The 27,793-nt window shown below is 37.7% G+C and overlaps 1 protein-coding gene across 1 annotated transcript in view; it reads left to right on the forward strand.

The window, feature by feature from the left end:
- Positions 1-27,549, forward strand: part of gabrb2b (gamma-aminobutyric acid type A receptor subunit beta2b) — a 64,278-nt gene extending 36,729 nt beyond the window's left edge. The window contains exons 5-10 of the mRNA XM_085289538.1: positions 3,302-3,384; positions 12,178-12,315; positions 14,255-14,407; positions 21,268-21,512; positions 22,983-23,120; positions 23,247-27,549. Of these exons, the coding sequence (XP_085145664.1) occupies positions 3,302-3,384; positions 12,178-12,315; positions 14,255-14,407; positions 21,268-21,512; positions 22,983-23,120; positions 23,247-23,594 (1,105 nt within the window). The 3' untranslated portion in view covers positions 23,595-27,549. The remainder of the gene's footprint in view (positions 1-3,301; positions 3,385-12,177; positions 12,316-14,254; positions 14,408-21,267; positions 21,513-22,982; positions 23,121-23,246) is intronic.
- Positions 27,550-27,793: the final 244 nt, after the last annotated feature.

Below are 27,793 nucleotides of genomic sequence, written 5' to 3' on the forward strand. Positions count from 1 at the left end.
CTCATCTATGATACGCATCTGATTGGTGATGTGTGTAACCACTGCTGCGTAATATATCTTCAATTTGGCTCAGCTTCAGTGTGGAACGTTGACCAGTGAGTGAGTTCAGGCCAAGCCACCTGTCACAGCCAGGTGGCTTGGCTGCAGGTTGTTACAGGGACATCCTCTGGAAGCTTTGGATAATAGGGTGGATGGAGTTAGTTAAGGAGGAAGGAGCATATTCTGTCTGACTATGTATGGTGTCCTGCCTATGTATTCTGTCCTTGTTGCGACTTGAGGCGACTGTTGTTGTGATTTGGCGCTATATAAATAAAATTTAATTGAATTATTCACAGAGTTTAATTAGTATTAGATGTTCCAAGAGCAGGACATAGATTGGCAGCAAGTATCTTGGAGTGATCTTTACAGTTCCAGAATAAACTGAAGTTGTCAATAAACTTTATCCAATAGGTGAGACATGCTGAAGTTAACAAGGTGTTTGAACTAAGTAGTCTCCTAAAAGATCCTATTCCCCTCTCCATGGTAGGAAGTGGGCCACAGAAGAATAACTGATGTGATGGATGCTCAGTTTAAGTGAGGCAGGGATAAGTTTTAGGTCTCCTTTTTTAAAACGCCCCATAATCCAGCAAGTGGAGCATAAAAGGAGAATATTGTCTCCAATTCCGCTGTTAGCTTCTTTGCAGACATGTTGTCAGTTATTGGATTTTGTTTTAATATATTTGCCATAGACACAGACTATGGGATGCCTTTTAGGTGTTAGTAAAATCTTGTAACGCTGGTGCATAATTGTTTCCAAATCTTTGCTTACAAATAATATCATGTAATGTTGATTATATCCTTAATTTGAATGTCCATTAATCTTTCTGTGTTTGTATAGTAGGTGTTTGTAATTTATGAATATAAATGTATTGGCATTATAGTGGCTGTTTGAATAATGGCATAGTAAAAGAGAGATAGAACAAAGAAAGCGAAAGAGGCACAGAGGCACACAAGCATGGTTATCTCTGCTGTGTAACAGAGGATTGGACTCAAGATGAGCCTCTCCTCTGGCACAAATTTATCTATGTTGTCAGGTGTGCCTAGACGATTACCCACCATGCTGTGCTGCTCTGTGGCAACTCCCTCAGTGGGAGTGAAGTTCTCACACAAGACCAGAGTCAAGGAAAGAATGGCAGCCTATTACTCACAGCCTCATCCTTATGTTCCTTTCACAAAGTCTGATGGACAGCATAACCTTATCTATTGACTCATGGTTGCCTTCTGTTATTATCCCTTATTATCCCTTGCTGCCTATTTGTTTTGATATTGACTGAAAGGCTGAATGCCTTTATGGTGATAGATACAGTATCCACAGAATATGATAGGATAGAAGTAGTAAAACAGTAAGCTCTGGTTCTTTGACCAGGGTTGTTTACACATATAAGCACATTTACCACAGCAGTACATTTCTTTGGTTAATTTCTCATAATCCATGACAAGAAATTAAGATAGAAACTGCTTTAGGTTGCTCTGTTATTCACAAAGGGTTAACACAGTGGTTGTTTTAACATGCCCAATTTACTCTACTTTTTCTTTTTCTTTTCCTCTTTCTTTTTTTTTTTTTACACTAAATGCCTCTCCTGATGCAACCCCAAAGAAATTTGTGTCTCCTCCTGGTCTCAAAGCTTTCATGTGTTAGGTGAATGCGACACTGTGGAGTAACTATAACAAACTAAAGCATTAAATAGTATTAATAGCTATAAAAAACAGCAAGTCAGAAATCAGAATAGTATGTGTAGTGGAACTATAAAGCTCTATATGCTCCTGATTGTGGTTCACATCAAAAGAGTCAGAGTTATGTGGTCAAAGAGGGTCTTGACATATTGCTGAGATCAATTCCTCGAGTGTAAAACATGAAACATAGAAATACCATCTAATAAAAAATGTTAAACAAAACAAACAAAGAAAAAAAACACCAAGATTCTATTTAGATTGCCTCTCATCCCTCATTTGAAGTCATGACATATTTTCACATTTGAATTATTATGCTAAAGGGAAAGGATAAGTTAAGCCTTGGGGGGCAGTAATCTAACATTTCTCTTTTCCCCCCAAGCTGTTTTATCTATCTTTACCATTTCCCATGAAGATAATAATCTATCATTTTATTGATGTTCGCATGCTCCATGGAGTCATGAAGTGTTCATTTGTGGCACATCAGGTGCTATATTTGAAAGCCAAGTCCCATTTAAGCTTGGAAACAGGAAATTATGTGAAAATGTCATTTAAAGTACTTTTTTAATGGAATGTATTAACTGAACAACTCAGATATTTGAGGTTTTTATATAGCTGTATGTTAGGAGTGTTAACCCATCAGTACCATGCTGTAATAATGCTATAATAAAGATATTTCCTTGTTTAATATTCAAAGGAACTTAGATTCTTCTTTTAATTATTAAAAGAATAGCTTTGTACAATTTATGTCATTTTTGTTTGTCTGTGCAGCATCTCACAATAAACAGTAATGTTCATGAAAAGGTGATGTCTGACAAGACGAGTGCACACTTAAATAAAACTCTGACACTAACGTAACATCATACTTATTTAAGTTATATGACATTTTTTGTAACTGCTATAAGTAAACAAATGAAAGTATAATATTGATCTTTCAGTCTGAAATTTTTTATTTATTGTGCTGATTCCAGTTACACTAACATCATCATCATTTTATTCACACAATAATACTGACCTACAAAGTCAAAGTTTTCAATAAGGTTAATTTGATCCCATATGGCATTTTAAGGCATTATTACATTCATTTTGACTTTTACAGTATATCTCTCTCTTCTGCTGCTGTCACCACTGTCTCACAGAGAATAAACCCCACAGTGATTCATATCCCAGGTGAAACCTAACAGAGAACTCACAGGATTATCCAAACAAAGCTAGAATTGGGACATAAGGATTAGCTATTCACCTATAATGCCCAGTGGAGTTCCCACCACTACCACCGTTCCAGTCTTTAAAAAAAAAAAAAAATAATAATAATTTAGGGTTATTTATTTATGTATTATTTTATTTTTACAAGATTTGGATTTTGTTCAGTTACTCAGTGCCATGCAGCTAGCAAATGGTCATCAAAACTGTTTAGAAAATAAATTAAAAGTAAATAAAATGAGGCAATTAAAAGAAAAACAAAACAAAACAAAAAGTTGATTCTCACAACTAACAGCATCTATATTATATATCTTTGTCTAGTCCCTGCTGTAGTTACCCTGTTAAAAAATAGAGTTTGCTCTCTAATTTTGCTGTGATTTCTTTTCAGGATAACTACCACTGCTGCTTGTATGATGGACCTGAGAAGGTATCCACTGGATGAGCAAAACTGCACACTTGAGATAGAAAGTTGTAAGTAATTGATTCATTAATGACCATAATGTGTTCTTTTTTTTTTATTAATGTGTTTTCTTATCAGAGTTGAATTAATATGTCGACTCAGTTTAACAGTTTAAAATTCTAGGTTTATGTCTAGCAATTTAAATTTGTCCCTTTTAGCCCGTGTTCTTCCTTTGTACTTTAATAGTAAAGTAAAGTTAAAGTAAAATGAGTGACTGTGCCACTCATTCACAAAGAAATTTAATTTACCTCCAAACAAAAGTGGTTGAAATTTAGCTTTAATAAGAACTAATGGTGAATAATGATAAATACATCTGAATGCCTGCAATGCTGCTAAAGTGCATTACACCCTGAAAGGCATAAATCTGGTGTTAATGTATGAAGGGAATTATAGCATGAAGGTTTAAAGAACATCAGGATCACACAATACATGGATTTTAACACAAAACAGTAATGCAAATATGCTTCTTGTAACAGTTATCTGTTATTAAGATTATCATAGTTTTACGATGACTGTCATGTCAGATGATTTTATTTTGACTGGAACTTTACTTTCTGTACTCATGGCTAAGGGTTCATGCAGCTTCACAGCTGCTTTACAAACTGTTCAAATGAAACACGCTATTTGTAATCTAGCAGCCTGCTACAAAAGTATCTGTGAGAGTATTGTTGTAGTAATCCATGATTATTATACACAAACCACATTGTTCGTACCACAATGTTTGCTTGGTTCATGATAGGCATATAAAGCTCCATAACTGCATTTCAGTTATGGATATATTCTGTATCCATTCTGAAAGACATTTATAGAACAAAAAATAAATTGACAGAATAAATACCAATAAGAAAATAATTAAAATCAAGCTTTCTGTATTCAGTTAAATAGTTACAAACTACATCAAGGCATATTCTGAAGTGGAAACTGTATAAATAAAAATAAATAAATACATACACACATTTGTAAGTAAATAAATAAATAAATAAATAAATGGGGTGATTTATTTGAGGAAAGGGGTAATAAAGGGAAGTAGAATGGAAGAAAACATTTTAAATGTATCATGCATGTTTTGTCAGTTTTTGTCATTGTTGTCATTTAGTTATTGCTTAGAAAGTAAACTGATTGCTGCATTTATCCCCCCCCCCCCCCCCCCCTTTCGCAAATACTCGAGTTAAACCCCCAATACTCATTTTACTTTTGGGCAGCTTTACTTTCAATTTCTACTCCAGCTGGTCCAGCAGCCTCTGATAGTTCTCAGTGTTCTCATACTCCATCTTTCCTATGTTACTGTAGAACTGCTAGATCTCACAGTTATAATTAGCCCCATGTCAGCCACGCCCATGTCTGGTTGGTTAGTTCGAAGCTCTGTTCTTTCAAAAATTTTGGAACTCTTCCATAAGTACTTTGAATTCATATGTGGCACATGTATACGACATGTGCTATATCTTCAGTACATTGTTATGCCTTTCAGTGTATGTCTTTCCAGCTTGCAACCTTAACACTGCTACTATGTGCTTAACAGTCTCCAGGGCACCTTTTCATAATTCTTCTCTGGTAGAATCCTACCTTTATGGATCTAATGTTAAGGGCCTGCTCTCAAGCTGTTCTTCAGGACTGCATTCTGTGGCCAATGATAGGATTTCTTGATCTCAGTCACTTCCTTTATCTGCTGATGATGCATACATTGCATGGAGGGGCTTGTATCCCATAGATTTTACTCCTCCTCTTCATTACTAGATTAGATTAGATTAGATAGAACTTTATTAATCCCTCGGGTGGGTTCCTCTGGGAAATTCGCTTTCCAAAAAAGCACAGCACCGACAGAAGTTACAGAGTTACAGAATATTATATATATATATATATATATATATATATATATATATATATATATATATATATATATACACACACACACACACACACACACACACACACACACACACACACACATATATATAAATACAGAGACAATATAAATAAAATATACGAAGGGGATAAATAGAATAAATAGGAATAAAAATACAAGTGAATTGCACATTTCAAGTATTGAGTCTATTGCACCGAAGGTGAAAAAAAGTTTGAAAAGCCTAGTCTAAAAAAGTTAAAGTTAACAAAAAAGGTGCGGTGTTGCAGAGCTACTTGGAAAGGCTGCCGTCACTCCAGCGCCATCTTGTCAACATACTATACATCTTCTGCTGCCTAAGGCACTCTCATAGCAGTTCATCCCCAATACCCATCTTCCTAATGTATTCAGAAATGTTCTGAATACATCAGGAATATGTATTGGCTCTCACAACTGGATCTTGGCACTGACACTCACTAATCCTCACCATCCTTCTTTTCATGGCTGGTGGAGTCTCATGGTGCTGGACTTTAGATGGAACCATCAGTGCCCTCAGAAGTTTGTTTGTATTGATGTTACTGCCATACCAACTCTTGTGGCCACTTTATTATTTAAGCCAATATCTATTTTGACATTGAAAGCGTTGATGGTATGGGTCTTATTCCTACAATGGAAAGGGCTCATCAGCACTTGTTCGTTTCAATTGAGCTTTATTTATATAGCACCAAATTACAATAACAGTTGCTTCAAGGTGCTCATTATTGTTAAGAGGCTTCATATTGTCTCACTGTCTATTATCTATTTGCTGCTTTACCCGCCAGTTCCTGGTCCTTTGACATTTTGTTGTTTCAATACCCTTTTGAGCTTTGCTCATATGTGTGGAGCTTCCATGTTATGTAGAAGAAGTTTATCTACCAGTTTGTTACCTGGTATTTATACGAATTATACCTTTGTGGGTATAGCCAGTATGAGTATTGTTAGCCACTCATGTGATATTCGAATAGAAGTGGATCATGGCAGGTCCTTGTTGCTGTTTGCATACACAAATGCACACAACTGCCACATATCATCTATATATAGTTTGTCATGCCAAGGGGACAGACAAGAAAAAATACTATAATAAAATCTAAATGGGAACTTCATGTATATTTTTACTGCAAATGTAACCCCCTGCTTTGTAGTGTCCAGTTGAACAAATTGTCTGAGTTCAGAGAATGATGGTAAACAACTGAGAGGAAGATGGAGAGGAGTGGAGCATTAGTGGTGTACATATGAGCTCACCTCACAATATGTCCAGTCATTAGTACCACAAGCGCACATCCTTCTCTTTTAATGTGGTTGGAGTGTTTTCTTTCTCTTAAGAAACTAGCTGGATATTACTAACTGTGGCTGTGAGCATCCATCATATAGATTATGTATGTGTAATTATCATAGCCACTAAAACATACCCAATAGACAAAACCTCTGAAAACACATGCACACTTAAAAGGTTTAAAGGACTCCCAGTGCTAATATAAAAGGGTAGACTACTGGTTTCCATCCATCTATCTCCTTTATAAATTCATCAGTGTTTTTTTCCTTTCTCAAAGTTCCACCACAAGTGTTTCTTTCTTACTCTGTATGTATCGCTCCATTAGCCATTCTATTTTCAAATTGAACTTTATGTGACTTAGAGGCAAATGTAAAACCGCTGATTTACCAGCTTTTATTCATGCTATGGCAAAAGTGCTCCATAACAAGTAAATAAGGTTTTGGAACAGTGGACACTTTATCAGCATAGCGAGATGTAAAACTGTTAAAGTTAATTAATCTGTTACCGTGCACACAAATCTCAAAGTATTAATCATGCTTCAATTCAGATCAACTCAGATCCTATGGTACAAAAGTTTGTATTAGTATACAAAATTTCACACCTAGACTATTATTGAAGGATTTTCTTGCATTTGAAAATGCCATTCATACATTATTTATAATGCTCAGTGTCGCTGTTACAGTAATATACAGTCTATATGCTGCTGTATAGCCCTACCTTCAAAAGAAAACTGATTTGATCAAAAGATACAACACTGACTTCATAACAACAGTAGCTGTGAACCTTTTCAATAAATCATACCAAGATTAGGATCAGTCAGCCGTTAAACATTGAACACTAGCCAAGAAGCATCTTCGTGTAGCAGCTTTACAAACTTGTAGTGTAGTAACTTTACAAAATGTATGGCTCTACACAAGACGACAAAATTGGTCATTTCAGCAAAGCTGTTTTAAAAGCCATAAAATGAAACAAAGTAATTAAGACAGCTATGTACGTGTTCGATAACTTTTACATGTACTGAGGGGAAAGTAAAAGGCACATTACATTAGATGTTTCAGTCGATATGTGCTCACTATGAAACTATCATTTCATTACAGCATCTCTGTCAAGTTATAGTTATATTTTCTGCACCAGTGATCCCCATGATATGGACAGCCACTTCCACTCTATCTCGCTGTTGCCATCACTGCTTATCAGAGCCCATTTTGGAAACTGCAGACATTCTCTGGGGTGTGAATGGTTTCCACACGTGGGCTTGCATGGCTTATTTATTTATCTTATCTTTAGATGTTCCGCCCCTGTCCAGGCATCCAAGTGAGCTGCAGCTTGCTGTATACTGCAAAACTTTAAAGATATTTTTTAATTACTAGGAATAACATTAAAGTCGCTTTGAACTTTGTAAAATCAAAGTTAGTTGCAGACATATTTAGAGTTGAGTATCCTTCTCAGCTTCACTGGGCTATGCGTGAAGCAGGCATTTGTCGGGGGATGGATTTCAAGTATCGATTTTTGTGTGAGAGTGATGGTGATGTTTGTGAATGTGTATGTGGACACATGTGTTTACGCATCACAGAATGTCTATTAATATGTATTAAGTTGATATGCATTTCGTCTGATAAACTGTGGGGAAAAAATAATCCAAAGGACTTGCTTGGTGACTTTAATAATTTTCAATAAACAGTCAAAATTTAGGGAGTCACAGCATACTGTATTTCAAAGTATTCTTATTTCAAATGTTTGCAAATGCCAAATGTGTTTACAAGTTTTATTTACAATATATTTAGAAAAAAAGTATAGATGTGAAGAATAACATGATTGTTTTGATTCATAATGCTTTATCATGACCTTGCATGCCAGTGGTATTTAATATATGTATTAGAACTTGGTATTCTTTTATAATAAGTATATAAAAAAACACTTTTTTTATTATCCCTGATTATCTTCTGCCCATAGCAATATCAAAGCCAGTGTTTTATCTCCTTCCAAAATCCTTCTTTGCCCATTAAAACAAATCAACTGAGACATTATTTCATAAGCTTGATAAAAATGCCTGGAGTCAGATTTGGTCAGGGAGATATGCCAGAGTCCCAGTTAAATAGCTTTAGTATTGTATTGCTATCTCCTCTGATGTTATCGTGAACAATTTCATTTACTTTTGGTCTGGCGGTGCTCTCTGACATTGGAATCCATAAGAGAAGGTTTTGTGCTAGTGTAAAATAGATATCGTCACCCCGTGTTTTATTATTATTTAAAACTTATTGTTTTTTTTAATCTAAGTTCTGTAATCTTGTGCCAGTTAATAGTTACAAAGCCAAGTTTCTTATTTCACCATTTTGTAATTAATAGATATACTCTCAACTAATTATTTATTTTGTGTCTCTTACTATATTCCTTGCAGTTAATTTCATATGGGATGGGAATTAAGACAATCTGAATGTGCTAAACACTTTGACACAAAAACTTCAGTAAAATAAAATTGCAAAGTCAGTCTAAGGGTTAAAGTTCTTAGGTAACTAAAAACTAAGTTATAAGAGCACTGGGTCAAACTTCTACTCATCTATGCTATTACAGTACAGAGGTGTGTGTAGTCCTTGTTTGTTGACAGTTTGTTTTTCCTAACATGCCCCCATTCAGTCATCCACTTCAGTCATGCAGTAGCTCTGTTCCCCCCTGAGTGTGTCCACAACACAGATTGATAATTACTGCTATGACCTCATATTGTCAATTCACCATAAGCACATGGCTCAGAAAGACTCTTGTTGTCTAGGTAACCCTCTCATGTATTTACTACCAGGTCTTCTACAAGTCAAAGATATCCTTCGCACTCATTGGCTGTCATCAGTGTTGGTCAAGTTACTTGAAAATAGTAATTAGTAAATAATTACTGATTATTTCTCCAAGAAAGTAATCCAGTTACTTTACAGATTACTTATTTTCAAAAGTAATTAGTTACTTTTAAAAAACATGATACACAACCTGAATACGTAATAAAGCAATAGACCTTTCAGCCCAATTCTATTTTTTCTGCATAATCGATCATATAAAATGTATTTAAATGAAAAAGTCTTGTTTTAAAATTTGTTTTATTAGTTTTAATATTTTAACTTTATGCATCAAGGAAAAATTTAATTATTTGCAACAATCTTGTTTAATCTAATTTGATCGGATATCGGAGAGAAATAAAAATTATCACAAAAACACCTCACAAAACTTGCGACATGGCGTAACTCGGCTCATAACCGTAGCACGTCAGAGCAGTATGCGTCACGTGATAGAGCGGCTGTGGCGTGCGAGACCTGTCGCTACCAAACCAGCATTTCATCTCAGAGAAAGTTATCCCAGAGAGAAGTAAAGCAAGTGTGTAAGTTCATCTCTGAATGTTTGTAAAGCATTCCAACGTTAAGCATAACAACCGATATATGGAGTGACTGCCTCTTCGCTCTCCCTCGCTCTCCTGCTGCTACTTCAATCATGAAACTGATCAATGATCAGCTGATCGGCTTTTCTGTCGCGAGTCCGTCTCTCTTGTTTGTTTTTGGCCCACTTTGCACCAGAAAGAGGGAACCAGCGGCTAAACAACAGCAGCACGTTTAAGCTTGATAAGCTGTTGTTAGAATTTATTTAATATTACTTTCTACACCAGGATCCATTTCTACACGTAGTAAGCTAGTACTTTTGGATTTTTTGTCGCTTAAAAAATTCATCCAAACTAAAATTATTTCTGTCTGCCCCTGACCAGTCCTGACTTCATTTCAGTCATCTCAACTAATATAATTTCCTTATACACTTCACTCCATGAGGATTTTTTTCTTTTCTGGCACCTGTACTGAGGAAGTCATTTTACCATTCCTTCTTTGGAAACTTTTTGTTATAGAAGAATGACCGAAAGTCACATACACATTAACAAAAAAAAATTACAATAAGTAAATAAATAAAAATAAAAAGCAGACAGATAAGCCTCCATCGAACTTCTGCTTAGAACTTGTTCCTGTGCTGCCATCATTAGTGCCTGTGAGCTGTCTTTCAGTCCACCTTTGTCTAACCATTGATAGGTTTTCTTAATATCAGCCACTTCTTCTACCTGTCAGTGGTGCATGCAGTGCAGGGGCCTGTCCTTCCATGATATTTCCTACTCTTGCTCCTCTTCTTTCTTGGGTTTCTTCTGCCTGAGGTATTCACTAAGCACACGGTCAGTTGTGGCCATCTTGGATTTGGGTGTCCCATTCTTGGTTCTGACATTCACTAGTCCTAGCCCACCTTCCTTACACTTAGTGTACTGTCTCAAGGTGCTGGATTTGGGGTGAAACCATCCCTGCATAATAGGGAAGTTTCTTTTCTTGCCGTCAGTGGCTTCTATCTCCTCTTTTGGCCAGCTTATTATCACAGCACGATATTATTATCAACTAGAAGGACATAGGTGTTGATTGCCTAGATGTTGTTCTTCTCAGGACTTTCCTTACTCTCTGCAAGAACTTGATGATTGCAGATTTCCTAGCGGCCTCTTGATGGTTCCCATTTGCCTGTGGAATTTGCAGGTACTTGTAGCTGTCTTCGTTGTTTGTAGTGTTGCCTTCTGGTAGTACAATCCCCTCAGTTCTGACTACTTTCCCTCTCTTTGTTGCCACCTGGCTTCAGTCTCTCAGGTTCAAGCAGCTGGCCATAGCTGTGAGACTTTGCTTGACAATTTCTAAGGCCTCAGGTATGGGAAGCTTACTTCTTATGCATCCATTTGTTATATTAGCAGCACCAATAGTTGGCTAATCTTCCTCCATGCTGCCTTTATCTTGATGGAGGGTACTGCCTTTTGTGGCTGTTTATCTTGTAGCCAAGCATCTCAGTGATCAAAGTTGCTGTGGTGTCACAGTAGTGATTGTCCATGTTCTAGTAGACCTTAAGAAGGTACTTCACGTAGTCTTGGTAATCAGCCACAGAAGGTCTAGGTTTTCATTTTAGCTATGATCCTAGCTATCTCTCAGGTCATCTCCTCTCACACTCACAACCGTTAGTTCACATATAAATATTTTGCCACATTGCAGTTATTGCGAAGTGCACAGTAGTGAGAGATCTAAATAGTAAGGGTATCTTCATGTTGAGATGGCTTTGAATAAGATTTTAACACACAGTAATTGCACTACTGAGCTTTACTTGTGTAACTAACAGAATTAATATGTTAGTTACACAAAAATTAATGACCAGCATTCATTCTTCCAAGGTTGCAGTATTGCGAACTGTTATATGTGTGGTTCAAGGAGTGTTAAGAGCACAAAAGTCGATTGTTTTGACTAGAAAATAATAACAGGTAAACAAACCCACAACTTAGAAACATTTCAAACCATATATACACTATGCAGGCCTTTTGAGGAGAAGGAAGCAAATAGGAATAGGAAGCATATTTAAAATGCACATGCTTTTACAAAAAAAAAATTCAAATGAATAAAAGAGTTTTTCCTTGCGGACTGCCATGAATTTTTCATCAGTAAACCAAAGCCCAGTGACTGCATCTAAAGTCAAAAGACTGTAAACTGGTAACAAATGCAAACCTAATCATTACTAATTAAATATACAAGAACGACATGGGATAGATCGTGAACAGATATAGTGTGTAGACCTTATTGTCAATCAGTGATTCTTGTTGCTTGTACTGTCTCGCAGATGGTTACACTACAGATGACATTGAATTCTACTGGCGAGGAGGAGATAATGCTGTGACAGGAGTAGACAAGATCGAACTTCCCCAGTTCTCCATTGTGGATCATAAGCTCATTTCCAAGAATGTTGTCTTCTCCACAGGTAACGCATCATAAAAATCATGATTCATTATCATTGTTACTATTATTACTAGTAATTTTACTTCATTATTATATCTCTCAGTGTCTCTGTATATTCATAAAAGAGTTTAGATGTTTCATACTTTATCAGTACTGACTTTTTTCACTGTTTCAACTTATATATATGAAAAAATAATTTCCAGAAATCCTAAACATCATGAAAACAAACAGGCATACAGATCTTTGAATGAATCATTGTCTTCGGAGGCAGATGATACCATGACATTTTAACAACAAACAAAAGAGAACACTGCCTGATATAATGAAATATTCATATGTTCAAGTTTTTCATATTCATGATTTTGTCATGCAAACAAGCATTTGTGAGCAGGACAGTGATTTTTTTGGTGATAAGTTAAAGCCGCTGCACTGAATGATAGCGTAACGTAAATTCAATATGAATGTTGCAGCTGCACCAATGAAAGCTTGTTTTGTCTGCACACACTGCTTGTGCGTGTATGTATGTGTGTTGTTGTGTATTGGTATACTATTAGTATGCAAGAAACTTTACCCAAGTGTCTACCTGAAGTGTGCTGGATTTTATTACCCAATATAGAAATGGGGGAATTCCCCTGGTGTCAAACATTCACTGGATACAGCTTGGTTATAAAACTGTCATAATTATAGTGCTAATTTGAAAAACTCTGTAATTGAAAAAAAAAAACCTCAAAGAAATGTGTTGTAGTTGGACAATTGTAGTAAGACTTTATTGTATACCAAATTTGTATTTGTTTCTATCACATATATGCTGACATTTCAAATAACAGGCTATACAGGAATAACCTGGATTTGTCCTCATTCATCTTCATAGAACAAAAGTCACAAGATCACGAAAGTTAGACTTTATCCTCTGGATACCACAAAACAAATTTTAGTCAAGAATTGCAGAGATTTTTCCTCTGGCCTGACAGAACACCACTGTCATTGACAGAACCACGTGATCAACATGGTCACAAACCCCTGTTTTCCTAATGAAGCATGTTTCAGCCTTCAGATTTTTAAGCTTTATTTTGAGTGTGTGCCATGACCTTTTTTTTAAGGAAGGTAGTAAAAAACAGTTGCTCATCAGTCAGTGATATTGGAAAGAACAAATTTAAATTACTTGGTTCAAACTGATCCTGATTACTGATGATTGTGTTCATATTTTTTGCCACACACCTGATATCTTTGGCATTTCACATCTTTTCTGCCATGGTCCTGGGTTGTGCGACCCAGTGTTGAGTTTTATGTATCTTTTGTATTCATTTATGCTCTAGCTTAGTTCATCTAGTTAATTTCTAGGGTGCTGCTTAGCCCTTTGTTTCTTAGTTGTTTATGTCATCTCCTCCTGTACTCAGTCTCCCTGGTTCGTGCATCTACCTGTCATGCGTCATGTCTGTGTGGTTAAGTTCAGGTCACGTCTAATCTCCATGTTTCCTGTTTTACTTTGAAAGTCTGTGTCTAATGTCAGTGTATGTAGTTTCGCTTTCCCTGTCCTGTCATTAGGTCCATGTGTATCAGCTGTTCCCCCTTATGTGTTTCCACTTCCCTTGATCATCCCTTATGTGTATTTAGTCTTTGTGTTTCTTTCAGTCTGTGTCGCGTCATCTGTGTTCCCACCCTCCATGTTTTCACGGCCAGTCTTTGCAGTCATCGTCATAGTTTTCTGAGTCTTTATAGTTTATCACAGTATCAGTTTCCCAGTTTAGTTATAGTTTAGTTTGGTCACGGTATTTCTGCTTTGTTTGAACTCTATGTCATCAGCCATAATAAAGGCTCGCTTTCAGTTTAAGTTCACTCCCGTCTACTCACTTGCGTTCGCACCTGGGTCCACCACACACACCAGCATTTCTTCTCCACAGACCGTGACATTTTCTCTTTTTTAAACATTATTTTTAATTATTATTCTCCTTTCTCCAAAGGTTCTTACCCTCGTCTGTCTCTGAGTTTTAAGCTGAAGAGAAACATTGGTTACTTCATCCTACAGACATACATGCCTTCTATTCTCATCACCATCCTTTCCTGGGTCTCCTTCTGGATCAACTACGATGCCTCTGCTGCCAGAGTGGCTCTAGGTAAGGTTCATAAAACAATAAATAGGCCAATAAAAGGGGAATATGTAGTTGAAAGCTTGCCCAACCTGTGTGCTGGTTGTACTAAATACAAAAATGAAGAGCATGCATCTTACATTCTCTTGTTCATCTTTTCTCATTTTATCTCTAGTTGCTTATTTCCTCGATTTTGTGAACTTTTTGAACTTTACACATAAACCACACTGTTACTGTATCTTTTGCAAGTATTGTGGGTGTTAGTGGGTCAAATATTAATCAAGTATAGGGTTAAATCATAGAACTATAATGATGGTTGACTAGGCTGATTTGTTTCTACTTTTAAACCAGAAACCGTCTGTTCTTTTTTGGGGAGCCGCAATTTCCTCCAGTCATTCTTGATTATGTAAATCCCATGTTGCCTGGGAGATTTGTAACGAGCTACTCTGTGTTTATCAGTGGTTCACTGTCTTCTTTTTACCGAATTCCATTCATTCAGCTTAATCTATATTTCTACCCAACCCCTCCTTTTTGTCAACAAGGCAATTTTGCTGATTGACGACTGGGCTATATGTAGTGGTCCAGGGGAAGGCATGCATGGGATTTAATGAAAAAAGTTAATGTTTTATAATAGAGGCAGGTCAGAGTTGGGAAATGTTTGGCCACCTCCTTCGCCATACTAGATTCAGAATCTACTTTATCCTGACCTCCTTTCAGGCATTAAAATGGACTTGTAAGGGCTATGTCACATGATCACTATGTGCAAAAATCTGTTGTTATTGTTAAGCTCTTATCACAACAGCTTGGGAAAATTGTTTGAATCCTATTTTGACCAGTATTAATTTATATTAATTGGCTAGAACTCTTGGGATGCTCTGAAAAAATGTTTCTTAAAGCCTGGATGCAATGACTAGCACAATTTAAATGCTATAAAAATCAAATTAAATATATAAAAAAAGTAAAATAAGTCTATAATGCTGCTCATTTTGAATGTGATGCATTAATAATAATAATAATAATAATAATAATAATAATAATGGATTGCATTTATATAGTGCTTTTCGAAACCCTCAAAGCGCTTTACAATTCCAATATTGATTCACTCTCACATTCACACACTAGTGGAGGCAAGCTACAGTTGTAGCCACAGCTGCCCTGGGGCAGACTGACAGAAGCGAGGCTGCCATATCGCACCATCAGCCCTTCTGGCCAACACCAGTAGGCAGTAGGTGAAATGTCTTGCCCAAGGACACAACGACCAAAACAGACAGAGCTGGGGATCGAATTGGTAACCTTCCGGTTACAAGATGAGCGTCCCAACCCCCTGAACCACTGGGTTTCCTCACTTGCAAAAATATGAACAGTGTCTAATTTTCAAATTCAAATTTTATTTGTCACGTACACAGTCATACACAGTACGATATGTAGTGAAATGCTTGGACAACTGCTCGTGACCTAAAGAAAACAAAAAAGGAAAAGGCTATGAATAAGATAGGAAATAAATATGAAAAATTAAAAAGGGTAAATTTAACTAGGAAGGAATAAAATATAAATTAAGGTTAAAAATGAAATAACTGTACAACACAAATTAGAATGAAGGGTAAATTTAACTGGGAAGAATAAGATAAAATATATAAATTAAAGTTGAAAATAAAATAACTGTACAACAAAATACACAATACACAATATAGAACTATATAAGAATGTATGAAGAAATCTAAATATAAATAAATATATACACAATAACAGCAGCTGTACAAGTATTAACCGGAAATGAAGAATATAGTGACCAGTGTTGTGCAAAAACAAAGTCCAGAAAGTCCAGTGTGTGTAAGAACTGTATGTGTGGGTCAGTACTGTGTGGTGGTGTGATTGAGAGACCGTATCGCCTGCGGGAAGAAGCTCCTCCTCAGTCTCTCTGTGTTGGTCTTCAGGGAGCGGAATCGCTTTCCTGACCTCAACAGAGAGAACAGTCTGTTGTTGGGATGGCTGAGGTCCTTCACGATCTTCCTGGCCTTGGTCCAGCACCGCCTGCTGTAGATTGAGTGCAGGTCAGGGAGCTCGGAGCGGATGGTGCGCTCAGCTGACCGCACAACCCTCTGTAGAGCTCGTCTGTCCTGCATGGTGCTGTTCCCGAACCAGGTTAAGATGTTTCCCGTCAGGATGCTCTCTATGGTGCAGGAGTAAAAGTTCCTGAGCACCTTGGAGGGCAGTTGGAAGTCTCTCAAGCGTCTGAGGTGGTAGAGACGCTGACGGGCCTTTTTCACCACGGTGTTGATGTGACAGGACCATGACAGGTCCTGCGTGATGTGAACTCCGAGGTATTTGAAGCAGTCCACTCTCTCCACTGGGCACTCGTTGATGACGGGGGTCTGGTAGTTCCTCTCCTGCTTAGTGCTGAAGTCCACTATCAGCTCCTTTGTCTTACTGACGTTTAGAAGGAGGTTGTTCCTCTGGCACCAGTTCTCCAGATTCCTAATCTCCTTCAGGTAGGCCGTCTCGTTGTTATCAGAGATCAGGCCCACCACGACGGTGTCGTCAGCAAACTTGATGATGGTGGTGGAGCTGGTAGTGGCCACACAGTCATATGTGTACAAAGAGTACAGCAGGGGGCTCAGAACACACCCCTGGGGGGCTCCAGTGCTGAGAGTGGTGGAGGCTGAGACATGTCCGCCCATCCTTACTGCCTGTGGTCTGCCAGTTAGGAAGTTGGAGATCCACTGACACATAGATGAGCTGAGTCCCAGATGCTCCAGCTTGGTGGTGAGTGTGGAGGGAATTATGGTGTTAAATGCAGAGCTGTAGTCTATGAAGAGAATTTAAACATAATTCCCCCTTCTAGTGTCCAAGTGAGTGAGTGATGTGTGGAGGAGATGAGAGATGGCATCGTCTGTGGAACGATTTGGACGGTAAGCGAACTGTAGTGGGTCCAGTGTGTCTGGTAGTGAAGAAATTATGAAGTCTCTGACCAGGCGTTCAAAGCACTTCATCACTACTGAGGTGAGGGCTACAGGGCGATAGTCATTGAGAGAAGCAGGGTGGGGTTTCTTCGGGACAGGAACAATGATGGACTCTTTGAAGCATGTGGGGATCACCGACTGAGATAAAGAGATGTTGAATATCTCAGTGAACACAGGAGCTAGCTGGTATGCGCAGTCTCTTAGGATACGACCTGGGATGCCGTCTGGTCCTGCTGCTTTCCTGGTGTTCACTCTCTTGAAGGCTCTCCTTACTTCATGCTCGGAGATGACGAGCACGTTTCCGGTGCTGGCAGTATCTTCCTGTCTGCAGCCGTTAGCGCCGCTAACACTAGCATTGTTGGAGACCTTAGCTGCAGCCTCGAAGCGAGCATAGAAAGTGTTCAGCTCGTCTGCCAGAGTCACGGCCGCGTTCGTCATACCGGTTGTTGGTGCTTTATAGTCCGTTATTGTCCTTAGTCCCCGCCACAGGCTCCTAGAGTCACTCTGTTGGAGTTGTGACTCTAGTTTCCTCCCGTAGCGCTGCTTCGCCTCTTTCACCGCCCTCCGCACGTTATATGACGCGGCTTTGTACGGGTCCATGTCCCCCGTCATGAGTCCCGTGTTGTAGGCAGCGGTGCGGGATCTCAGAGCGTCGCGGATGGTTTTATCCACCCACGGCTTCTGGTTGGGAAACGTTGTGATAGTCTTTGTCTCCACGGTATCATCCGCTAGTTTCCCGATGAATCCCACAACCGCTTCCGTAAACACGTTGACGTCATCGTCGGAGCTGTTTCTGAACATGCCCCAGTCTGCGTCATCGAGTGCATCCTGTAACGCGGCCACCGATTGATCCGTCCAGCGCGCGACCTTCCTCTGAACCGGAACTTCCTGTTTCAGCCTTTGTTTGTATTTTGGCATGAGGAAGATGGCGGCGTGATCAGATTTGCCAAACGGGGGGCGGGATTGTGCCTTGTAGCCGTCCTTGACCGTAGTGTAGCAGTGGTCCAGTGTCCTTTCACCCCTGGTGGGGCAGGTGATGTGTTGATAAAAGTTCGGCGCTGCGCGTTTGAGGTTGGCGCTATTAAAGTCCCCCGTCACAATAAGCGCAGCGTCCCGGTGTTGTGTCTGGTGCTGTGTGAGTGCCTCATGCAGCTCGCATAAGGCGGTGACCGTGTCCGCTTGTGGTGGAATATAAACGGCACTTACAATGACCGATGTAAATTCCCGAGGTAGATAAAAAGGACGACACATGATGGACAGTAGTTCCAGATTTGGTGTGCAGGAGCGTGTGAGAGGAACAACGTTCGCACTGTTGCACCAGTTGTTGTTCACCATTAAACACACGCCGCCTCCCCTTGACTTCCCCGAGTCCCGTGTCCTGTCCATGCGGTGAACCGAGAAGAACTCGGCCGGCTGGATGGCGTGGTCCGGCACCGCTGGGTTCAGCCATGTCTCGGTGAAGCAGAGGAGATTGCAGTCCCGAATGTCTCTCTGGAACTTTATCCTGGCCCTGAGGTCGTCAAGCTTGTTCTCCAGTGACTGGACGTTGGCGAGCAGGATGCTAGGCAGAGGTGTGCGGTGTGCACGAGCTCTCAGCCTGTTCCTGACGCCGGCTCGCTTCCCTCTAGGCTGCCGCCGCTTCCCTTTGTTCTCCCTCGAGATCTCACTCGGCCAGCTCGGATCCGGAGTTAAAAACTTCGAATTGTGAGTACATTGTATACCAATAGAAACAAGAGTGTCACTGTCATACCTAATGTACCCAATGGTGATGATTTTGCCGATTTAGAAACGCTGAAAACTAACTTAAAAAACAAAGACAAACAAAGACAAAGAAAAAGTGGTCGGAGCAGTCGTGACGGGAGCCGACCTCACCGACCTCACCGGCGCCATCTTAAAAAATTTTCATGGTATTTTCATTTGAGAGACAGGATATCATGGCCCTACAGAATATTGTAAGGTCATGCCATTTGACCCCTGATCTCAGTTTTACATTTCACATCTTCCTTTCTTTCAGGTTTACCCCAAAATGTGTTAAATCTTTAAAGAAAGTATTGGCAAGAGAAAGAAAATGAACTGCATAGTTAGTTAGAAATATACTGTAGTGTAATATATAATAAAGTTACTCATGACCACTTATATACAGAGTAGTACCCATTGTTTATTACCTACTCCTACATAATGTTTGTGTAATCAAAGTAAACACACGTCGTGCTGCCCTTAACCAATTTTTACTGTACAACAAGTACGTTAAAAACAACAACAAAATTAACTAAATAAATATACACTGAATATGCAGTGTTTGTGTGCACAAACTTGGCCAAACAAAGATAATCCTGATATACAAAACACAATACTACTCCATTAAAATGAAATGAGTGAGCTGCCTCAGCAGAGTTTGCACTTTTATAGTACTTGATGTTATTTTTTGTTGTCGTTCTTATTGTAATTTAATTTAAATGCAGCATTTTAATGATTGTTAAATTAATGTATTCTAATTTATTTATATGTTACTCACTACTTTAGAAATTTTGTTCCAATTGTTCACTAGAATTTAAATAGTACTGCTGTTTTTTCAATGAATGAGGCATATGTAGGAGGACACGTAAGCACTGTAATTTAACCATTTTAGTAAGTTCTCATATAAGCATTAGAATCTGGCTTCTCTTACCATTTCTCATTTCCTTTATATGAATAGAACAGTGCTAATGTAAGCCCAACACATGTACATCCAAGAGCGAACATTGTGTTAAAAATTACAAAAAAAAGGGAAAAATTGCCATGTAATAACTCTTGCAGGGGTTTGTGTGCCGTGCATAATAAGCAAATTCTCAACACATTGATATGCATAGTCTGACAGTTTGCTTGGGAAGGCTTTGGAAAAACTGTCTTTCTCAATAGGAGTTCTCCACTAATGAACAAGATCAAGGTTGACATTTGAATTTCAAAATACTCCACTTCAGGTTCTTCTTCTAAAGCATATTTTTAAAATCATGGGGCAAACCCTTTACTTTCACTGATCAAGGTCACCTAATCAATCGAATCAGCAGCCAGCATTTGGAGGCATTTCAGCCAATGGTGCGCAGCAAGTCACTGAACAAACCGTTGTCCGTCTTGGACAACCCAACACACCAGCTGCATTCCACAAAAAACCAGCAGTGCACATTCTCCCACAGACTTATCCAACCCTGCTTCTGGAAATCATTCTTTGTTTTCTCTATAAAACTCTACAACAGCTTTCCATTTTTCTGATAGGTGAACACAACTGTCAGAACATAAGCTTCCTCACACATTTCTATATTTGTCCCTCTTACTGACATTTTTAAAAAAGAGTACATATTATTGAGTTGCTCTGCTATTTGCAAGAAATCTATTTTCCACAATCTCAGTCTTTTTTCAATTTTATTTCCTTTTATTTGGTCACTATTATTAAGAAAATTTTACACTTCCCAATATTATACAGTAAGGCCTTCACCTTATATGTGAAGGCCTTACTTTCACAACGTTATTAATATTCCTTCCTTCTTGAATTATTGTACTCGTGAGGTTTTTAGAAAAGTTGACTTCTGACTTTGTCATTGAGGTTCAAGGTCACTTAGATTTGAACTCATTTGAGATTATTAGTTGATTCCCGTATGGCATCAATTTGAAAATCCTACATCGCCACATTCATGAGTTATTGCATTGATAAGATTTTCAGAGAAGTATACCTCTGACCTTGACCTTAGACTCACAGGCCGGGACTCAGACTTGTCCAAGATTTGTCGTAGATTTCTCTATGGTATGACTTCTTTCTTGAGTTATCAGATTGACAAGATTTTCTGAAAACTGGACCTCTGACCTTGATCTTGAGGTCAAAGGGCAAAATTGCAGTTTTAAATCTGACTACTGAATTTCTCAATATCTTTTTTTGTGTTTTTTGTGGTTAAGGTATTACCACTGTGCTGACCATGACTACCATTAACACTCACCTGAGAGAAACGCTCCCCAAAATCCCATATGTCAAGGCCATAGATATGTACCTGATGGGCTGCTTCGTCTTTGTTTTCCTGGCTTTGCTGGAGTATGCCCTAGTAAACTACATCTTCTTTGGCCGGGGCCCTCAGCGTCAGAAAAAGGCAGCGGAGAAGACAGCTATGGCCAACAATGAAAAGATGAGAATGGATCCAAACAAGGTAACTATCTAATAGCTTAGCTTGTCCCTGTAGTTTGGTCATCTACCTGCCTACGAGCATTTAGAAAGGACTTGTTGAGTCCAGTATACTCACTGCATTGGTCACTTTGCACAACATAGTTGACATCTTCACACAGCCACATCCATTTATGCTTGCCCGAGGTAAGGTACCCACTACAGTATTCTCGTGAACGATAGGTGTTGGCACTTAGATAATAAGAAGCCAAAACTGGAAGTCAAAAAATTGCTAAGTTTTTTTTTTTCCCCACAAAGTCTCATCTTTTCAAACTGCTGCAACATCTCACTTTGTATAGTCTGCAAATCTCTGGCCTTCATCAATAAAATGGTGATAAGAACCAATGTGATCCTTGTGTCTTCAACCCAGCATTGGCAGCAGTAGTACAATGTCCCGGGTTACACAATTGGCAAAAGGGTGGCTTGCAACAGAATTATTGCAACTTGGTGTCAAATTGACGTCAACTTTGTTGTATAATGCTGCTCTGCCACCACAAGAGGACAGGTATAATGGGGCCCTTATTGAGAATTAGTATGGTTTTCAGAAAAATGTTTACATAAACAATTAAAAACTAGAAACATATATTTGAATACATAGGCAAACCACATCTCATGTTTTACCTCTACATGCATGAAAATGCATGAAATCGCATTTACAGTGAAAATGGATTATTCAGATTGTCTAAAGAGTCCAGAATAATAATTAACAACATTCACTGTTAAAGCAGCTTAGTAGGATTGTTGTAGCCCGTGTTTGGAAGCCAAAATGACTCGTGAAAAAGAGGAGGGTCTCGGAGACAGATGGCTTTTCGCCTTGACAAAATGCAAATGATCACCATAACATGGCTGCACCTGGACTGCTGAAATACTCAAGGCAAAATGCCAAAGAAAACCAAATAGAAAAATAACTGCATTTATATCCTGTGACCTATTTCAAAGAGTGCACAGTCTATATAGCAATTTAGGAATTCTGTTCTGTTAACCATTTAGGTTATGTCTACATGGAATTTGAAATGGAAACACTAGAACAGCGGTTCCCAACCTTTTTGCGCCACGGACCGGTTTATGCCCGACAATATTTTCACGGACCGGCCTTTAAGGTGTCGCGGATAAATACAACAAAATAAAACTAGTACCGGTACCGAAAAAAAGAAGATTTATTCATAACACACGTGAAAAGACCCAGGAAAACAGAGTTAACGATAAAAACGATAACAAAATAACGCTGAAAACCGATAAAAACCCTGAAAACCATACATTTCACACCTGAGCCTCAACTCTCGCGGCCCGGTACCAAACGACTCACAGACCGGTACCGGTCCGAGGCCCGGGGGTTGGGGACCGCTGCACTAGAAGATAATTATTTCATAAACTGCAAAATGTAACTAACAATTTTTTTTAATCCAGTCCATCAACTGAACCACAGCAATATTGTTTTGTTTGAATGTGCTTGCAGTGGCTGGTGGGGAATGTAGTTGGCAGAGATGACACGCTGTATGCAAGAATGAAACAACGTGATATGGATGGCCATGAGTCATTGTGGGAACCAATCTTTGTGGATGATGCAGCAATTGGACTTGATCAAAAAAATAAGGTATCTGAAAATGATGTGCAGGTGATTTCAAATGAGTTTTGTGCTAATGTCAATGCCAATGTCTCAAAAATAAACCCAACACTACATAAACTTGAATCTAACAAACTTTACTCTTTTACTGGGCAGATGGACCCACATGAAAACATCCTTTTGGGCACCCTGGATATTAAGAACGATATGGGTGTTTCAGAGCTGGCTCTGGGTCTCAATGACCCACGGAATACCATGTTGACATATGACAGCTCAGCCCTACAGTATCGCAAAGCAGGGCTGGCCAGGCACAATTTTGGCCGAAATGCATTGGAGCGTCACATGACTCAAAAGAAAAGCAGACTACGGAGGCGTGCTTCACAGCTAAAAATCACCATCCCTGACTTGTCTGATGTAAACTCTATTGACAAATGGTCACGGATGATCTTTCCAACTGTATTTTCTTTCTTTAATGTTGTTTACTGGCTTTATTACGTTAATTAGGATAAAAAAAATGTTTTTAATAAAAAGGACATTCATGAGGGCAAGACCAAACAGCAAATATGTTGCTAATTTTGTCTTTGTGTCTTGTTTGTTTTCTATCCATGTGATCTTGTAATTGCTAGACTGAATCGGTAAATTACGGACTGGATCTGTCATAACTTGGAAAAGAACATTTGCTGGCTTACACGTGAAAACCTTACACTAGAGATTACAAACATAAGGTGCCTGTTCCTGAGTATTTGTTTAACATTTTATGTATTATGGGATGTGTGGATCTTTCCGTTATTTAAAATGTTTGCGTTTCTTATGTTTTTATTACTTTAGATTTAAACTAAACAGTAATTGCCAAACTGTTATATAAATGAGATATGAATGGATAAGCTGACACTTTATAATGACCATTTACTTTTACCGATACTAATTCAAAGTACTTGAAGCAAGTTTCAGGTTAATAGGGCTTTCTGTCTCAATTATATCAAAATGTCATGTTTATATGGGACACGGGGGCCTGAAATATACTTTTTTAGGATTTTGTTATTTGAAAAATCATTGAAAATGGGGAAATTACCAAAACATTCCAGATTGATTGAGTAAGAGTTGCATGTTAAAAGAAAATACAGTGAGTTTATTATGATTGTTGGGTGCTATCCACTGTGTCAGACAGCTAAGGGAACAAACAATATTATTCCTGTTATTCACTTAAATGAGATTTATTTTAACAGATGCATGACAAATTAAAGGATAATCCAACATATAATCTATTAAGATGGTGCTGGGCCACCATGTGTCACAAAAATCAATTCAGTGCATTTTCACATTCATTCCCCAATTTTGTGGAACTCTGCTGAAGAGATGGAAAATTAATCCAAAACATATTCTCTTAGTTGTATTCTAATGTAATAACCAAAATCTCTGTTTGGTTTATTGGTTGGTAGGTTTTTGGACCACCTTCCCACAAAATGCCACTATCGGCAAAACAAAGCCACCGGTTCTCCCCACTTGATCACTTCAGTGATCAGTGACTTCATTGTTTTTCCTTTAATTTGTTTCTTATCTGTTTATCGTTGTTACATGGGTTTGCTTTAAATTGCTTGATGATATAATGATTGTTTCTTCGTCTCTTGTTTTGTACAAAAAAAAAACAGTCAGTGAAATTAAATGGGTGCCTGTGTTCGATGGAAAGAATAGAATTCATAAATATACAAGCATTATGTCATTATAGTAGCAACTGACACCACGATTTGAATATTTATTTTGACTTTTTTGTTTCTCTGTTTCTTTGACTCAAATGTGTTTATTTATTCATCTTAATCCCAAGCTAGACTTGTATACTATATATGGGTATAAAATTACCATGTATTGTTTTTACATTGAAAAATATGTTGACAATCACAAAATATACAGCTGTCAATACACAATGAATTTAGAACAATGACAAAATACTTGCTAACAGTACTGCCCAGAAGGTGGAATTTATGTGGAACAATAGTTCTTCTAACATCTGGTGCTCATGGGAGTGTTTTAAGAGAAACCTTATTGATCTTTTTACACTATATATTTCAATTTAAAACAAACCTAGGGCAGCGATACACCAGTTCCAAAGTCCCTTTCCTGTAGCTCTATACTATTTAGATCATCAAATTGCTCTGTTAAAAAACAAAAACAAAACTAGAGGTAAAAAAAAAAAAAGAGTAGCAAAGCCTCACATGTGAAATTGTACCTACATAAACATTGTTAAATATAGTGGAAGAGGGGAAAGCTAACTTCAGATATTTACCTAAAACACAATCTTGCGCATATTGCTGAAGTCCTCTGGAGTGATATTCATTTTGAGTCTTAAGGCATGAGTGAATACTCTAAGCATTAATATGTTAATGTTTAATCAAAGTGTGGCCAAGAACAGTTATGACCCACTGCATGCTCTGTGTAGAAGTAAATCTTTTTTTTTTCTAATTACCCAAATATTCACTCAGTTTTTGTGTTTAATTCATTTCACAAATACATATACATAATGTTTACAGGTTTATTAAAAAAATGTCTTAATAGTTACTTGTGGTGTTATTAAAAATACAATTTTCTTTTCTAGAAATAATTTACTTAACCATTATAGTCACTCTCCAACAGCTCACAAACAAGTTAGACACACTGTGCAGATTCAAGTGAGCTTTCAGCTCTGGTATTTATATATGTTAATTATCAAAATAGTCAATTTCACACTGCTTTCTTAAGATTGAAAACTGTGCATTGTAAGTGAAATATTGTATTTTTGTTCAATGGTTATGGTGATTATGTCACAAAATTTGTCGTCTTTGTTGTTTTAATATAGCTTTCTATCTCTCTCTCTCTTGCTCTCTTTTTGGGTCACTTTTAGAGGGATCTACTAGAAAATGATTGTTGGTGTGAATCTCTGAGGAGTTCAACAAAAAATTTGGGAACATGTTCCAAAAGCATATTTATATATGTATATAGCAAACATATATATTGTTAATCAGAAATTGAAACATATTAATACATATTAATAAATACTTAAGAACTTTCTACACAACAAAAAAAAAAACAAAAAAGATTTTCAATAGCATTTATATTGTAACATGGAAAGAGAGAATGCAAAAGCAGATGTAATGTAAATAATCTATTCAACAATGTCACTTGATCACTTTGATCTTATGCTATTAATCGGAGAATAAGTATTTGTTTTTGCCAAAATGTAAACATGTCTTGATGAATGTAGTTGATGTTCCTTTGCAGGGTGTTTTTGCTATAATGTTTCAGCAAATGTATACGAGATTTTTGTACCAATAATTAGCTAAACACAGCTTAGTCCACACCACCACTAACACAAAAACACACAAATACAAAAGGTCATGTGATTAAGAGGCTAATAATACCTTGTATCAGACCAAAAGTCAAACATCTCAGGTCAGCACAGTTCACACTATTAACAACACCGACTACAATATACTTGTACTTAAAAAAAAGAAAAAGAAAAAAGAAAAAAAAGCGGCTTGGTGCATTTGTTTTATCTGTTCTCCCTGTAATTTATTTCCCTTCTCCTGTTTAATATAATGCTCATGATACAGTACAGTACACAGTAACTATATTAAAAGTATGGTACAGTATTTGACCATAACCACAATCTAGACATGGCTAGTATTTAAAAAAAAAAATACAATAATAAACAAAGTTATTCTATCCACATCAGCTGTAGACATATAAAGATAACTCAGATTTTAAAAACAAATCTTAATAATAGTGCTGTAACACATGATGTATCTGAGTATGAGTGTGGGAAGTGGGTGCATGTTGGCCAGATAGCAATGCATTTCCAAAGCACAGTTTGGATGTGTGTTTGTACTTCACAGCACTTTTTTGTTTCATATATTTTTATACTTCTATATTCCAATGTAAAAATGGCAAAACCCATTTTTCTCTAAACCTTGTAAAACAAGTTTGAGCATTTTTCATATTTATACAATGCTTATTGGTTGCATTGCCCCTTAGGGATAGTGAAAATGTAATGATTTGTATGATAACGAAATCCTGTCAAGATACCTTGTTTAAAATTTAATTCATATAAAATACATGGTTGTAAATGGTTTGAAAATGTTTTTTTTTCTTAATTCCTGGAAAGTTAAGGTTTTTGGAAATTCTAGATTCTATTTAGGAGAATCTGGAACGAATGACATCTTAAAAGCCTAAATGACACATCTTTCTGGCTGAGTATGTCTGCACACAGTCACAGAAGAAGCCTTAGCCTCCTGCTGCCCTGGACCTCTTTCCAAGCAGCATCAATCCTACTCACTCTCAACACCCTCCACCTTGGAAAACCCTTGTATATGGCACTCATAAGAACATAGCTGCACATTTTTGAAAGACAAGCTCTGTAAAAATTATGTCTTTTCTTGGGAAGTGAAATTATTTCCCTGATAATAAATATTATATACAGTTCAGAGAATGCCTGTTTTGCACTTATTTCAAATGAGGGGGAAAAAGCAGAGTGATCTCAATGCATGGCAAGTATTCCCAGTTGTGTAAAATTAACAAAAAGTAGACAAATGCACTTGAATTATGACCGACTGCAACATATAATGCAGTTGATGCTTATGCAGTACAAAAAAGCTAAAACGGGTCATTTTCTGACATGATGGCTTCTTTTTGTGATTCATCTTCTGGAAAGCACATACCAACACTTCAGAAGG

This window comes from Mchenga conophoros, linkage group LG10, assembly GCF_057382185.1.
Source record: "Mchenga conophoros isolate Kocher_MC1m ecotype Shallow Benthic linkage group LG10, M_conophoros_male_GT1.1, whole genome shotgun sequence".
NCBI lineage: Eukaryota > Metazoa > Chordata > Actinopteri > Cichliformes > Cichlidae > Mchenga > Mchenga conophoros.